General features: G+C 42.2%; 1 protein-coding gene across 4 annotated transcripts in view; it reads right to left on the reverse strand.

Annotated features, from left to right (window-relative positions):
- The window catches only part of TBC1D8B (TBC1 domain family member 8B), a 105,002-nt gene that overhangs the window by 26,541 nt on the left and 62,658 nt on the right, over positions 1-15,803 (reverse strand). For all 4 annotated transcript variants that reach the window (XM_027845588.1, XM_027845587.1, XM_027845589.1 and 1 more), the window contains exons 6-13: positions 12,733-12,940; positions 11,694-11,861; positions 6,542-6,691; positions 5,809-5,959; positions 4,805-5,019; positions 3,648-3,765; positions 2,407-2,692; positions 583-712 (exon numbers count right to left, since the gene is read on the reverse strand). In XM_027845588.1, the coding sequence (XP_027701389.1) occupies positions 583-712; positions 2,407-2,692; positions 3,648-3,765; positions 4,805-5,019; positions 5,809-5,959; positions 6,542-6,691; positions 11,694-11,861; positions 12,733-12,940 (1,426 nt within the window). The remainder of the gene's footprint in view (positions 1-582; positions 713-2,406; positions 2,693-3,647; positions 3,766-4,804; positions 5,020-5,808; positions 5,960-6,541; positions 6,692-11,693; positions 11,862-12,732; positions 12,941-15,803) is intronic.

Consider the following 15,803-nt stretch of genomic DNA (forward strand, 5'->3'; position numbering starts at 1 on the left):
GGTACGTTGGGTGGGGGGGGGGGGGGGGTAAGCCTGGCAAACAGACCGGTAAGGCAGGGGGGGCTAGGAGGGATGGGGAGGGGGTAAGAGGCATGTGGAAAGTATGTTCCTGGGATACTGCCATGTAGGGACACATCCCTGGCTTCTCATTTCTAGTTCTTGCTTTGCTTCATGTAATTACTGATGAGAATTCTGTTTATTACCCATCTAAAATTACATGTAAGGATATTTATGAAATGCATGGAGTCTCTTAGAAAGGTGTAATTTATTACCTTCTTTTACAGTAACTTAATATAGTTCAAATGCATTAACTTAATTGACTTTGTACAAAAAGAAACAGACAAACAACTCCACTTTAAAGAAAAGGGAACACGGCCAGAGGGGTTATAGGACCTGCTACCAGTTTGTCGAGATCATTTTTTAAAATTAAGTTAGGTTTGAAATGTCCTTGATGGTTGTATTATGATTTTCTTTACCTGCCCCTGGCCTAGCCACCAGGATTACCAGGCATTATTTAGTTAACAAAAAAAGGAATAAACTGTCAACATGCTGTATAAACGCTGTGACCACGCGAGAACTCACCTCATTCGCTTCTCTAATCAAATCTGTAATGTCCACTTTGGTCTGATGGCTTTTGTCATCACTTGTAGATGAACCCTGTTGAACAGTCGAAGGCAATGGGCTGTCCTTGTTGGTGACATTGTCGAAGAACCTGGTCAAAAGGAATATTGGCATCAAAGTTCATGGGACCACAAATTATTAGAACAGAGCAAATGGTACCTGGTTGTTGCCGTCTTCTGGGACAGTAGCTTTGTCTTGGTTGCAGTCGACCTTCATGGAGAGCAGATGTTCTTTCCTGCCTACGGGACGTTGCTTGGGCTGTTGATCTTGCCTGGGGTGCCCTATGCTCTCTTGTTGGTCTACACATGTACTCCTCGTCCTTCAAAACCCAGTTTAAGGCCTATCTCATCCAGTACATCTTCCCTGGCCACTCCAACCCATACTATTCCTCCTCATCTCCGAGTCTGTATCTGCTACTAGTCTGTACCACTCAATTTCAAGTCAACGTGCATTTTTGAAGTCCCTCCTAGGGCCAGGCATCTGGCTAAGGGCTGGGGATACAAAGAAAGGCAAAAATCAGTCCCAGCCCTTAGGGAGCTCACATTCTAACGGGGGAAACAACATGCAAATAACTCTGCCCAAACAAGCTATCAATAGCATAAACTGGAGGCAATATCAGAGAGAAGGCATGAAGATTAAGGAGGACTAGGAAAGGCTTTTTTTTTTTTTTGGTGAGGCAATTGGGTTAAGTGACTTACCCAGGGTCACACAGCTAGTAAGTGTTATATGTCTGAGGCTGGATTTGAACTCAGGTCCTCCTGACTCTAAGGCCAGAGCTCCTACCTGCCCCTAGGAAAGGCTTCTTACAGAAGGTGAGAGACTTGAAGGGAAGCCAGGAGGCAGAGGCCTGGAGGGTTCCAGGCATGGGAGATCACCACTGAAAATGTCCAGAGTCTAGAGATGGAGTGTCTTGTGGGAAGAACAGCAAGAAGGCCAGTGTCACTGGATCTCAGGGTACCAGTGGAGCGGAATAAGGTATAAGACTAGAAAGGAGGTGGGGGCTGGGGGGAAGCAGGTGATAAAGGGCTTTAGAAATAGCAATTATTTGTTGTTATTATTGAGTCGTTTTCAGTCATGTCCAACTTGTTGTGATCCCATTTGGGGTTTTCTTGGCAGAGATACTAGACTGGTTTTCCCTTTCCTTCCCCAGCTAATTTTACAGATGAGGCAACTGAGGCAAACGGAGTAAAGTGACTTGCCCAGGTTCACACAGCTAGGAAGTAACTGAGGCCATGGGATTTGAACTCAGGAAAATGACTCAGACTCCAGGAACAGCACTCTATGCACTGTGGCATCCCCTAGCTGCAACAATAACAATAACACTAACACCAACTACTTGCTCTACTTCAGGCTCCCAGAGAACAGAATCTATGCCTTCTATCTGCCAGCACTGTCCAGGAAAGTGGTGAGCATATTATAGTAGGTGTGTCACCAATACTTAAGACAATCCCAATGGCTTTGGAGGTAGATTTGATAGTGTTGGACCTGGAACCAGGAAGACTCGAGTTCAAATTCAGCCTTTGATACTTATTAGGTATGTGACCCTGGACAAGCCACTTAGTCTCAATTTGGTTCAGTTTCCTCAACTGTAAAATGGGGATAATAATAACACTTATCTCCTAGGGTTTTTGGGAAGGTTAAAGAAGATACTATTTGTAAAGTGCTCTGCAAACCTTGAAGCACTACAGAAATGTTAACTCTTATCATTATTTGTTGTTTAAAATAAGGGAGTTGGGCTAGATGATTTCTCAGATTTCTAGAGCAACCCGATGATTCTGCCAGTACCTGTTTAACACTGTGACAGCTTCGGCATCGTCTTTACACGTAAGCAATTGTTCCATGTTATAGTCAAGCACCGCCAATCCCAGCTGTAAGATGGCCTTTATGCCATCGTAGAAGAAACAGTCCACGACATTCACGGCACTTTCAATAGGAAGCACACTGATGAAGAGGGTGAGGAACCAGGAGAGGGAGATCGAGGAAAAGAAGGTCATGTCACTCATGTGACCCGTCAGCTGAGGAAGGTGCTCTCTGATCAGTTCCTCAAAGACTGCCTGATCCACCAAGGCACCTGTGGAGGAACCAGGAGATTTCAGCCTGACCACTCTTGGTATTTATAAGACCTTCTTTACTTCATTCCACACGAGGGATTATTGAAGTGTTCTATATGATCCCAGGAGCCACAAAGCAACCTTAAGACCCTCTCAGCTTTCTTCTGATCTCTTACTAGATATGGGACTATCTTGTCTCTCTCTCTTGGATTTTAAGCTTCTTGAGGTCAAGATTCAGTAAAACACAACAGGAGCTAATAAATACAATACCACATACCTAGAAGCACTTAATAAAGATAGACCGTCCATGCATAATTTAAGCAAAAAACAGATTTCCCTTTTTAATTTGACTATTATAGGCTGGCCATCTTTTGGGAAAATGTACTGCCAAACAATGATCATTTTGTTTGTTTTTTGCTTTTTGGTGAGGCCATCAGGGTTAAGTGACTTGCCCAGGGTCACACAGTTAGTAAATATCAAGTGTCTGAGGCTGCATTTGAACTCAGGGCCTCCTGCCTCCAAGGCTGGAATTCTATCCACTGTGCCACCTAGTTGCCCCTACAATGATCATTTTCAAAAGATACTTATGGATATCCATACGGTTCCACATAAATATGGGACTTTGAGCTCACTGATTATAAGCACTCCCCATACTCCCTCCAAAAAAAAAAAATCCCAACAGCTCTGAAATTTTCACGTTGATACTGCATTAGAAGCTTGGGGATGAGCTTAGGACTTCCATTTTATTAAGAAACAGATCAGGTTAGCACTTCTTAAAATCAAGGCAATATATTAAAGAAAAGCTAAAATGAACACTAAAAGTCTCCTGAAAAGTCTAGTTCATGTGATATTTTAGAACTGTTTGATTTTCTTTTTCATCTTCTACAACTTAAGCCAGCAGTTTTATTTCCCTGGTCATTTGGTCTGAGTTTATTACTTCAGAAGAAGCGGGCATTCACTCTCAACATGTTTTACCAATAATCCGGTGATTAAAATAATCAGGCAGCATCCGTTCACACACAGCAACCAGGAGCCAAAAAGCGGCTTCTTCTTTTGCATATAGAAGCAACACTGATGTCAAAATGTTCATTGCCTAAAATTGAAAAAAAAAAACATATGGAAGACAAACAGTTTCAGGTCATATTCCCAACAATGTAATTACTGGATCAGGGGGTGGGCAGTGGGGGTATCTGATTGTTCTTGTATTCCTGACATCGCATTGTGAGATTGCTTTCTAAAAACATTCTATTAGTTTGCAATTGCATTAGCAATGAAAGAGGGTAACCTGTTTTTTCACAACCTCACCAGGACTGAGTTTAATTAATTGGGCCAATCTGATAAGTGCAAAGTGGCATCTCAGAGTTGTTTTAATTTATATAAGCAGTAAGAAATGATGTAAAAGGAATTTAGAGAAACATGGGAAGATTATTAGTGAGGTTGGACATTTTCTCAAGGTTTTTTTTTTTTTACAATTTGTGTTTCAATCATATGAAAACAAAATTTTAAAGATAGAAAACAAAGTCAGGTAGATCTGGAAGGGAAGAGAAAACAAAAATTATTTTTGCATTTAAAAAACGCAATCTGTTTGGGTTTCCTCTTCTGTAAATTATCTGTTTAAATCCTCTGGACATGTTGCAGCATAGGCAGGCAGAGATGCCAAGCAGGCAGATGTTGGTGGGGGACTGGAGTAGAGGGAAGAGATAAGGGCTGGATCTATAGATATGGAAGTCCTTTGCACAACAATTGTAAATGAAAATTCCCAGGAGGTGGGCTGATGAGGAGAGAAAACAATTCAACAATTCAATAACCCAGTAGAAAAAGTATAGAAAGAGCCCAATAAACAGCTGTTGATTTATACTCCAATTCCATTTTAAGGGACCTATTAATGAATAGCTAGGACTAATTCATTTCATAGAAAGGAAGCTGGGGACCAGAGAGCTAAAATGTCTTGTCTATGGATGCCTAAGTACACTTAGCTCTCCTGAAGTAAGGCCCCTATAACACAGTCTTCCAATATGCACTATTAACTCCTACCCGGCTCCCATCCACCAATTTCAGATTAATGGAGTTGGATTTAATGAAGTTTTATCTTTCGGAATATCAACAGAGTTGGGCTCTCTTTGCAGCCCTACCTGACAGTAGCCAATTCTGGGGTTCCGGTATGCATATGCTGTGAGTACCCGCCTCAATGCAGATATGCCCATGTCGCTTTGAAAGGCAGGATGCTCAGGTAGGGAGCGACGCAAGTCACGTTCAATTTCATCAGTAGCTACTGTATATGTCCCTAAGGACAACTCAACCATGTCAGCATAATAGCCAGGATTGGTAGCCATATCATTAATAGCACCTGGGAAAATAATTATATTAGCATACAGAAGAAGAAGATGATAAAGTTTCTTTTTTTCTTTTCTTTCTCTTTTCTTTCTTTCTTTTTTTTCAAATTAAACACGAAGAACTGAATTTCATCAACTTAAGTTGCTCCTTTGTAAGCAGGTAATTTTTCTTTTGGTGGGGATGGGGGGAAGGGTCTGGACCTACACAAGGAGTTCCCAGGTAAGAGGATTCCTTGAACCAATTCTGATCGGCAACTGGTCTGTAGTGTAAAATCTTGCAGAGTTGCTTGGGGCCCTGAGAGTCAAGTGATCCAAAAAGGCTCACAAAACCAGTACAAGTCAGAGGCAAGACTTGAACCCAGCTCTTCCTCCATGTCCCCTTTAGAATGTAAGCTCTTAAGAAGCAGGATTATTTCATTCTTGGCTTTTGTATCTCTAGTAGGTGCTTAATAAACACTGACTGATTAACTGATTGCCCCAGACTCCAAGGCCAGCTCTTTACCTATGACAACCCATCTGCCTTTTAAGAACGCAATTACTAAAATAATATTTGGGCAAGAGAATAAGAACAAAAAACAACCCATGGGTTTATTTTATTCGAGGGGCATGAACCTCACCCAATAAGATGATGTTTTCAAGAGCTGGACTTGACTTGCTTTGGACACTAAAAGTATTTTCATTTAGTTGCTACATATTCTACCTACAATATTAACTTGCTCAGTAATTGGCAAAGGGTGTGTGTGTGTGTGTGTGTGTGTGTGTGTGTGTGTGTGTGTGTGTGTGTGTGTGTGTGTGTTTAATACCTGAAAAAAGCAACCATAGTTCTCCTCTTAAAGTCTCAGGAATACCCCTTACAACCAAGTCTCGAGTCTTTTTTGTCCGAAACATGCTAACGCCACGGCCATATTCCACAAAGAGTATATTCCATGATTGTTCCTTCATCTTTTCTTTCAGCTATAAGAGAGAACTCAAAGCAACTCATCATGACAGGGAAGAGATAGCCCAAGCACCTTTACTGTACTCCCCGACCTTAAACTGTAATCAAAAACCTGGACAGAACTCAAGACTGAGCAAGGTCAACGTGAGCCCTCCTCTTAAGAAAGGCCAAAGACTCACTGGAAAAAAAAAATTCACTAGGTCTGATCTTGCCTCCCTGATGCATTCTTTGTTCCTTGGGTAGGTCATTGAGGAACAAAGAAACAAATGAATGGGGAAAGCACGCTATGAAGTGATATAAAAATGCAATTATTATTATTAGTTGATTTAGGCAAAACACATCCTGAATCCTTTGGTTCCCCCCCCTTATCACCTCAACCACTAGGCAGATAACTATCCAATTCTGTGGATGAGCAGAGTTATTATTCCACAGCTGGCTTTCACTGCTATTCCTCAGTACATGACAGAATTACATTGGTCAGATGGGAGGGAATTTTAGCTCTCAAAAGGAAGGCTTTTTTTTTTCCACTGTGGATCAGCTTTCTCTTCATTTTCAGACATCTATCTCTGCTCTTAGATTTTCAAGGTCTGTTCTCTTACCATTTTGGAATCAAGATTCTCCAAATCTTGAGGGTGAAATTCTGTCATTAAAGCTTGTGTGTTCACAGTCTTGCTGGAATCTTTCTGTCCCATTAGAGAGGGCCCCTTAGAAGACTGCCCTGAGCTCCCAGGGTCAGGACTGGGCACGGGCTACAAAGGAGAGTCTGAATGTTACCAGAATGACCTGAGTGCTTTCCAATCTCTTATGAGAGAAACGCTTTTCAAAATTCTAGTGTCGACTGCAAACCACAATACGAAAATATCTTTCTAATAATAAATAAGCTATAATCAGAGATTGTCTTCTCCTCCTCTGGGCTATCAGGCCATGATGGTATCTATCTAATTAATTTCAGGGCACAGTGAAATTTAATTAGCAAACAGGCTTTTTACCAGCTGAGAGGCTCAGGACCAAACAAAAGTCACTTCGGTATTAGGAAGTGTTATGTTTCCTAGCAGCAGGCGGGGGGTCTACTGGGACAAAGCAGAATGCAAGATGAGGAAGAGAAGAAAATTCTAACCAAAAGCTCATTATGTCACTAAGCTTGTGATACTGTAACAAAGATCAGCGAGGAAAAGCTAAGCCGGTTGATTTTCTCAAATGTTTCACTGACGTCCTTTGTCTTCACGTCATGGTCATTTCAGGGGTAGGGGGACCCTACCTCACCCCAGACTAAAACCTTCCTCATGACAAAGAAAACCAATCAAGCACAAATATGTGATGGTGATCCAGTCTAACAACACATACACCACCCTGCCCTAGGAGCAACCCATCTCTCAGTCACAGATTTCATTGTCTCTCCTCTGGGACTCACACTGGTTTACTTATTCAGAGTTGAGCTTCCTGGTAGAGATCTTTTCAATTACGTTGCTGTAATCACCGGCTATATTATTCCTTAGGCTCCGTGTATTTCCCTCTGTATCAGTTTGCACAGACTTTCCCATGTCCCTCTGAGTTCCTCAAATTCATAATTTCTTACTACATAATCATATTATTACATTCATTAACTATAGGGTTGAGGTGTTTTTTTTGGCTATTCCTCAACGGACATGCACCCACTTTCTTTGCTATCACAAAGAGTGATGTCACTCTCCAGCTGCCCTCTGCTTACGTCTCTGACTTCCCACTAGCATAAACCAAGCAGTAGGATTGTTAGGTAAAGGGTATAAGGTGATTTAATCACATTTCTTGCATGATTCCAAAATGCCATTAAGATTCTATTTATTTTTTTAAAAAACATTACTTGGTAACAATTATCAATTTAACTTGTAAATGTCATTAAAGTCTACTTGTTTTAGCATGGAATACAATTTTTGTAAATAGGGAGCAGAAAATTCAAGGTTGTCATCCAGCTTTCAGGCAGAACACACACCTTACTTAGCATCTGGGCCACCTGGTGGCAGTGTTTCCTAAATGGAGAAATAATGGTACGGCACCAGCAGTTTTTCTAAGTGCTGTCCTGAAACTGCAAACCTAAATTAAATCAAACTCAACAAACATTTCAACAAAAGTTTCAATGCTTGACTCAGTTCTTGCCCTCAAACCAAGGGACTTCAGCATTCATATAAATGGCCCCTGAGATGCTCCAACTTCTGGTTTTCTCACTATTCATATTTCCTCTGACCTACTCCTCAGCTATCCTGAGAGCAGGTCACATCCCAGATCCTTGCCATGTTCATCAACTCTGAAATTCCTCAATCCTTTACTATTCCATCTTTTCCCAGGCCTTACGACCTTTAATCCTGTTCTTCAATCTCACAGTGATTTCTATTCCTATAGCCCTCAATTCTTTCCCAGGCCACATCACCCCCGGGACTGGCTATTCTGTCCTCCCTTCCCTATCCTGACCCCCCCCCCCCCACCAAGGTAAACCAACTCAACTCTGTACTATCCTCCGCCCGTGACTCCTTTGTCCCATCACTGACCATGTCTTGGCAAGCTCCAACCCTGAATTATTACCACCATCTTCCACCTTTGCTCCTATTCATGTGCTGCTGAAAAGAAATGGAGAAAAATCATGCTGCTGGGTTGACTGCATCCACTACAAATTTGTTACGTCATCTCAACTGGACCCTTGCTTCAACGAGGCAAATATCTTATTCCTCCCTAACTGATTTGCTATCCCATTCTCCATAGTAGCTATTCCAAACCTTGTCTCTCCTTCAAGCCTCTGGCCTTCTCAGCTCAAGATCTCATTTCATATTTCACTGAAAAAATTCAGGCTATTTACTGAGAGCTCCTTCATCTCCCCTCTTATTTCACATTAAATCTGATGTCTTCCTCCACTATCTGCTCCGCTCCAGTCTCGGATGAAAATGAAGCTCTAGCCCCTCTACGTGAACCCCGAATGCCATCTATTCCCAGCTTTTCCAGCAAATTGCCCCTCCCCCTTCATCTCCATTCTTTCTCTTCACTTCAATTTCTCCCAATCTACTGGCCCTTCAAATACAGCCTGCAAAGGTGCCTAAGTCAAGTCAACAAGCACTTAGTAAGTGCCTACTATAATAATAATAACAATGATAATGAACATTTATATACTATTGCTCACAGTGTGCCAGGCATTGAGGATCCAAATATGAGTAGAAATAAAACCAATCCCTACCCTCAAGGAGCTTACATTTCAATGGAGGGAACCAACCACATAAAAAGGAGCTGAAGCGGGTAAACAAGTCAGCAGTGAAACCTGGAGGGGGACCAAGACAGGGTTGGCCTGTGCCTCCTCCTTAAATTGGAGGATTGGGGAGGAACCAACCAAAGAGAGAGAGAGGCCACAGGGCTGAAGGGTACTTCCAATGGGAGACTTAGTCCAGGAGTGGGAGTGAGCTTCCAGGGTGCACAGGTTTCTATGGCATGGTAGAAAATGTTCTGTGGAGGTGAATGAACCATACGCCCCTGGACAGGAATATTCCTCACTTGGTCCGAACATGCCCACCGACTATCATCCTATTTCTTTCCTCCCCTTCCCAGATAAACATCTTGAGTTTACAATTGGTGCTGCTGCTTCCTCTCTTCCTCTCTTCTAAACCCTCCCCAGTCTGGCTTCCACTCAAACTTCTTATCACACCATTGAAACAGCTCTCTCCAAATTCTCAGGGCCAAATCTCAAGCTGTCCAATCCACTGGCCTTTTCTCAATGTTCCTCCTTCTTGCCCTCTCTACAGCCTTTGATGTTGCTGATTTCTGTCTTCTGGATACTATTCTCTTCTAGGTTTGGGGGATGCTGTTCTCTCCTGGCTCTCCTGACTGCTCCCTCTCAGTTCCATTTGCTCCTTCCTCATCCAGGTCAAGCCCTCTAACTGTGGGTGTCCCTGAGGCTCTGGCCTTGGCCCCCTTCTCTTCTACCAGGGGCTCTTGATCTTTTTTTGGGTCATGGACCCCTTGGGCAGTCTGGTGAAGCCTATTCTCAGGACAATGTTTTTAAATGAACAGAATAAAGTACATTAGGTTACAAAAGAAAACCAATTATACCAAAATGCGGTTATCAAATGATTAAAAACAACAACACAAGTTCACAGATCCCAGGTGAAAAATTATTGCTTTGCATCATCTCCTTTGGTGATCTCATCAGCTCCCATGCATTCCATTATCATCTCTATGAAGAAGATCTGGGATCTGCATAGAGATCCACATATCTGTCCCTAGACTCTCTGCTGAGATATAGCTGTGTTTTCTCTAAGAAAATCCAATGTCCTACAGACATGTCAAATGCAGCATGTGCAAAACAGAATTCATTATCTCTGCTCCCTCCCTGTCCCCTTTCCCCCAACCCTTCGGTCTTCTGGACTTCCCAATTCCTTGACAGAATTGGTGGGCAGAACGGCAGGGAGCTAGCTGTAGGACCAGCAAAGAAGGGGGAGGGGTAGTCACATGGTAAGAGCAAGGGATAACCAATGGATAGATAATCTCTAGCCCTTTGTGTGGACTCCCTGGGGAAGGATGGAGCCCAGGAGAAGAGTAGCCCAGGATGTGAAGGGCTTAAAAAATTTTCTTTTAGCTATCTTTATATCTCTGGAATCTTTTTTTTTGTTTGTTTGTTTTTTTTTAGGCAATTGGGGTTAAGTGACTTGCCCAGGGTCACACAGCTAGTAAGTGTCAAGTGTTTGGTCTGAGGCCGGATTTGAACTCAGGTCCTCCTGACTTCAGGGCCTGTGCCCTATCCACTGCGCCACCTAGCTGCCCCTTATATCTCTGGAATCTTGCAAAGTGCCTAGCACATAGTAGGTACTTAATAAATGCTTTGTTGATTGACTAATTGAGGGCATGGATGGACTGCAATATGCACTGTTGGAGGGAATGCCCATATTGATGGGATCACAAATTAATGCAACTATTAAAAACTATGTTTTTGTAGGTGTAGCTTTGAAGATAAAAGGTACTGTTATGAAAGGCAGTGTGGTATACAGATTTGGAATCTGAGGAACTATATTCTTTTTTTTTTTTTTGGTGAAGCAATCAGAGTTAAATGACTTGCCCAGGGTCACACAGCTAGTAAGTATAAAGTGTCTGAGGCCTAATTTGAAATCAGTTCCTACTGACTCCAGGGCCAGTGCTCTATCCACTGCGCCACCGAGCTGCTCCATGAGGAACTATATTCAAATCTTATCTCAGATACTAGCTGTGTTGCCCCAAACATGTCACTAAACCTTCCTAAGCCTCAGTTTTCTAATCTGTAAAATGGAGATAACAATAGCACCTACCTCCCAGGACTGTAGTTAGGACCAAACGAAATGATAAAGTGTACACAAGTCTTAAAGCACTGTATTTGCTGTTCAGTCCTGTCTGACTATTCGTGACCCTATCTGGGGTTTTCTTGGCTGAGATACTGAAGTGATTTGCCATTTCCTTCTCCAGCTCATTTTACAGATAAGGAAACTGAGGCAAACAGGGTAAAGTGACTTGCCCAGGGTCACACACCTAATAAGTGTCTGAGGCCAGATTTGAACTCAGAAAGATAAGTGTTCCTGACTCCAGGCCTGGCGCTCTATCCACGGCAGCGCCACCTAACTGCCCTAAAACCCTATATACATGTCACTTAATACTACCACTACCACTTATACTACTACCATCACCACCACCACCATCATTACTACTTTTGAGAAGATGAAGCACCATCTAACAGAGCCCTGAGAAGAACAACACTTGCTATGTAATTACCTCAGTGCTAACATCCTGCTGCAGAATGGAAGCTGCTCCACCTATAAGTCTCAGTTTTGCCACAAGCTGCTTAAAGTCTCTGATGTCAGAGAATCGAAAGGCTTTCTTTCCTTTGATGCTAATGATGACTGATTGGCTAGAGTCATCCACCTTGTCTACAGCAAGGACCTGAAGAGAAAAGGACAAACATGAGTCATTTTTTTTTGCCCCCTTAATTTTCACACAAAGCCTAGCGGGAGAGGTCTCCTGGTTCTGCAGTACAAGGACGGGCCCCGCCATTGAAACATCAAGACTGACTGGCATAACCTTGGGCCAAGCCATTTTATTTCTTGAGGAAGGAGTTTTCCTGGTCTACAAAATACGGCGACAAAAGATGTCGTTTGGCGGGATCCCCCTTCGCCTGGGCCTGAATGCACTTCCTCCTTCCCTCTGCCTCTTAGAGTCTGCTGTGGACCTCCCTTTCCAGCTGTCTGTTTTACATACACTTTTATGTCGACATATCTTCCTGAAAACAGAAATTGCTTCATTTTTGGGTAACTGTGTTCCTATTACCTAGCACGGTGCCTAGGACTTCGGAAATGCTTGGGGACTGATTTGGGCAAGGCTCACCAAGCTCTGGTTTTCTGTTCTAGTCTCTCCCTCTTTGAACTGCACATACCAGGTGAGACAGTGACTTTTGGCTGCTGGGCGTTGAGCCTGCCTCTTGCTATCCAGAGTGCCTAAACGTGTGCTCAAGCCGGCCCAAGCTCACACTGGGACTAGTCAATTTCAGGACCTCACCCTCTCACTATGGAGGTTCTTCTTGCAGTACATAGGGAAGGGAATAAACGTGTTAAGCACCTACTATGTGCCAGGCATTGTGTTAGGTGCTTTACAAATATAATCTCAAGTCACCAAGTTTTGAATTGGCAAATACAGTTATTCTGCAGCACAATGATGAACTTAAATGAAGAAATTAAGGTAGAAAGGGAAGCTCTCATCCAATTTTGAGCAGAAAGAAAAATGTTCATTGGTCCGTAAAAGGCCTCTATTATCTTACCTCTCTTAGTGGAAGGACTACACTGCAGAGACTGACGTCCTGACTGGTAAAGCAGATGTAGTTTTCAAAAATACACATTTTCCCATGAGCGTTCAAGTGGCTCGATGGTATCCGTAAGAAACATTCGTGTACTTCTTTAAGGTTTTCTTCTTTGGGGAGCCTAAAAAATGAACTGAATTGCTCACTGCGCGCCAGGTTCTCCATTGTTCTGTGGGATAAGAATAAAGGGTGGGTAGGGATTCAGCAGATGGAGACGGGCGAGGATGGACTCAGAAGCAGCTCAGTGGCACAGTGGGGAAAGCATTGGGCCTGGAGTTAGGAAGCCTGAGTTCAAATACGGCCTCACATGCTTCCTAGCTATGTAACCTTGGACAAATCATTTCACCGCTGTCTTCCTCAGTTTTCTCATTTGTAAAATGGGGATAACAACAGAACCTACCTCCCAGGGTTGTTGTGAAGAGCAAATGAGATAATAATTGTAAAGCTCTGAGCACAGTGCCTGGCACATAGTAGGTACTTAATAGAGGCTAGCAATTATTATTATTACTTAAAAAAAAAACAGGGAACAGAGTGAATAAAGGTGTGAAAAGCATGAAATGGCTAAGGAATTGGGGGAGGGGAATGAAGCACGCTGATCTCAAAGGGTTACCTATGCAAGTTCACAGGGATTGTCTGTGTAGGGTATCTGATGCTCTGTTCACAGGGTCTTCATTCAAAAAGGACTTATTCAGCCCCACTCTGCTTGGAGCTCTGAATGACACACGAAAAGACATAGTCTTTGTCCTGTGGGAGTGTCCAGTGGAACACAAGAGACCGCACTTACACGAGACAACGAGATGGTGAAGGGCTGCATTATAAGAGTTAGGACCACAGAACCCCAGAGGTAGCCAGTTTCTTAGAAACCATCAAATCACCCCTTCATTCACCAGAGGGGGAAACTAAGGCCCAGCTAGGGGGAAAGGACTTGCCTAAGGGCATGCAGCCATGTTAATGTCAGAGTCAGAACTAGAACTCAGTTCTAATAAACCTCAGTTTATTAATATTTAGTGATAGAGAGGAAGAAATAAGTGCTTCGGAACAAAAAATAAAGAAGAGCTAGAATTATCATTGTTATTCCAACTCTTCATGACCCCATTTGGGGTTTTCTTTGCAGAGATACTGGAGTGGTTTGCTATTTCCTTCCCCAGCTCATTTTACATATGAGGAAACTGAAGCGAACAGGGTGAAATGACTCATCCAGGGTCACATACCTGATAAGTGTCTAAGGCCAACATTTGAACTCAGGTCTTTATGATTCCAGGTCCAGCACTCTGTGCAACATGGTACCCCCTATCTGCCAATAAAGAAATACTTCTTTCAGGGAGGAAATGTTAATAGGGATAAGAATTGTCTTAACATTCAATTCTTCTTTTTTTTTTTTTTTTGACTAGGCAATGGGGTTAAGTGACCTGTCCAGGGTCACACAGCTAGTAAGTGTTATGTGTCTGAGGCCATATTTGAACTCAGGTCCTTCTGAATCCAGGGCCAGAATTCTATCCACTGTGCCACCAAGCTGTCCCTTTAACATTCAATTCTGTCTTAATTAAGTGCCTAACCAGAAGTAGCATGGTGTCAAGGATAGGACATAGAACGATAAAGTTGGAGTCTAGAGGACTTAGGTTTGAACTTGATTTCTCTGGCATTACTCCCTACTCTGGCAGATCACCGCAGGGGAAGGGTCAAGGAACAACTATCAGCATTAAGAAGAAAACGTACTAAAAAGCTGAATGGCCTATTCTTTCTCAGATAGCCCAATGGAAGACAACCACTATTTCCTACTAGGCTGGTCTCTTTCATTCTTCCTTCCAACAAAATCTCTCTCAGTTGTGGCTGATAGATGAAACATTTCAAAAGTCATATATATGTAGTTGGGTTTGAAACTTTCTGTTAAGGGGTGAATTAGTCTATACTCTTTTTTTTTTAAAGACATGATTTTTAATTGAACATTTGTAAGACTCACTTTTACATTATTACCAATACTTTACAATGCAAAAAATCAGCTGTGGAAAAAAAAGGGACATTTTCCTGGATTTATCATTGTACAGTTTAGGCAAAAGAATATAATATCTAAACATGAAGGTCATTTTCCAAGTATCAAAGCAGAATACTTATGGACTCATAGAAGTCTATATTCCTAATAAGCGAATATGGACCCAACCTACCTTCTGAACAGCATTTTTCATTTCTGACTATCAAAAATCTTTCACATCTGTTTATCAAAAATTGGAGGTAAAACCTAATATATGCAAAAGAGAATGCATACTTGAAGGAGGAACAGGTGTTCAATAAACACAGTCATTTGATTAATTTATAAAGAGATCTATGAAGAAGGTGAAAAACAAATGGTTGTTTCGGGGCCCCTGGAAACCGGGCAAACAACAATGCCATTTGGGTGGGGTAGTATGCATATTAAGCAATAACTCATACTTGCAAGGGGGAGCTGTGGCAGAACAGCAAAATGGCCAGCTTTAGGGTCAGAGCTATAAAGCCCAGGGTTGGAGGCCTGCCTCTGAAGTGTTCTGGCAGGGAAAGCCTAGGGCCCCGCACTTCACCTCTCATTGCCCCCAGGCAATTTTAAGACTCCAAGGTGGCAGACACAATGTCAGTCAGTGGCTGTACCACTGGAATCATAGGACCGACAAACAAACAAAATACACACTTAGCAAAGTAAAGGCCAAACTCCCTTTTCCTTTCTCATCTTCCTGGCACAGGTAGAGGAAAAATTTGATAAGATGTTTCAAAATTATACTGATGCACATTAAGAGCAAATTATATTAATTTTTACCATCATTTGAAATGTCATTTGTGTATGCCTTTTCAATAAGTTAGCATTCTCATAAATGAACTTAAAAGCATGTAATTTTGAAAAGACGCTCTTGAGAAATTATGCAGAGCAAAAAACTCATTTGCTACATTCCTTTTAAACAAAGACTAAGGAGCTAAGTAAATTTCTGACAGATCCCTTTTCAAATGGAAAAAAGGAAAAGAAAAAGACCTTGAAGAGTACCTTTTAACAGCTAAACAAGACATAA

Source organism: Vombatus ursinus, unplaced genomic scaffold (assembly GCF_900497805.2).
Source record: "Vombatus ursinus unplaced genomic scaffold, bare-nosed wombat genome assembly UNPS02014982.1, whole genome shotgun sequence".
Classification (NCBI taxonomy): domain Eukaryota; kingdom Metazoa; phylum Chordata; class Mammalia; order Diprotodontia; family Vombatidae; genus Vombatus; species Vombatus ursinus.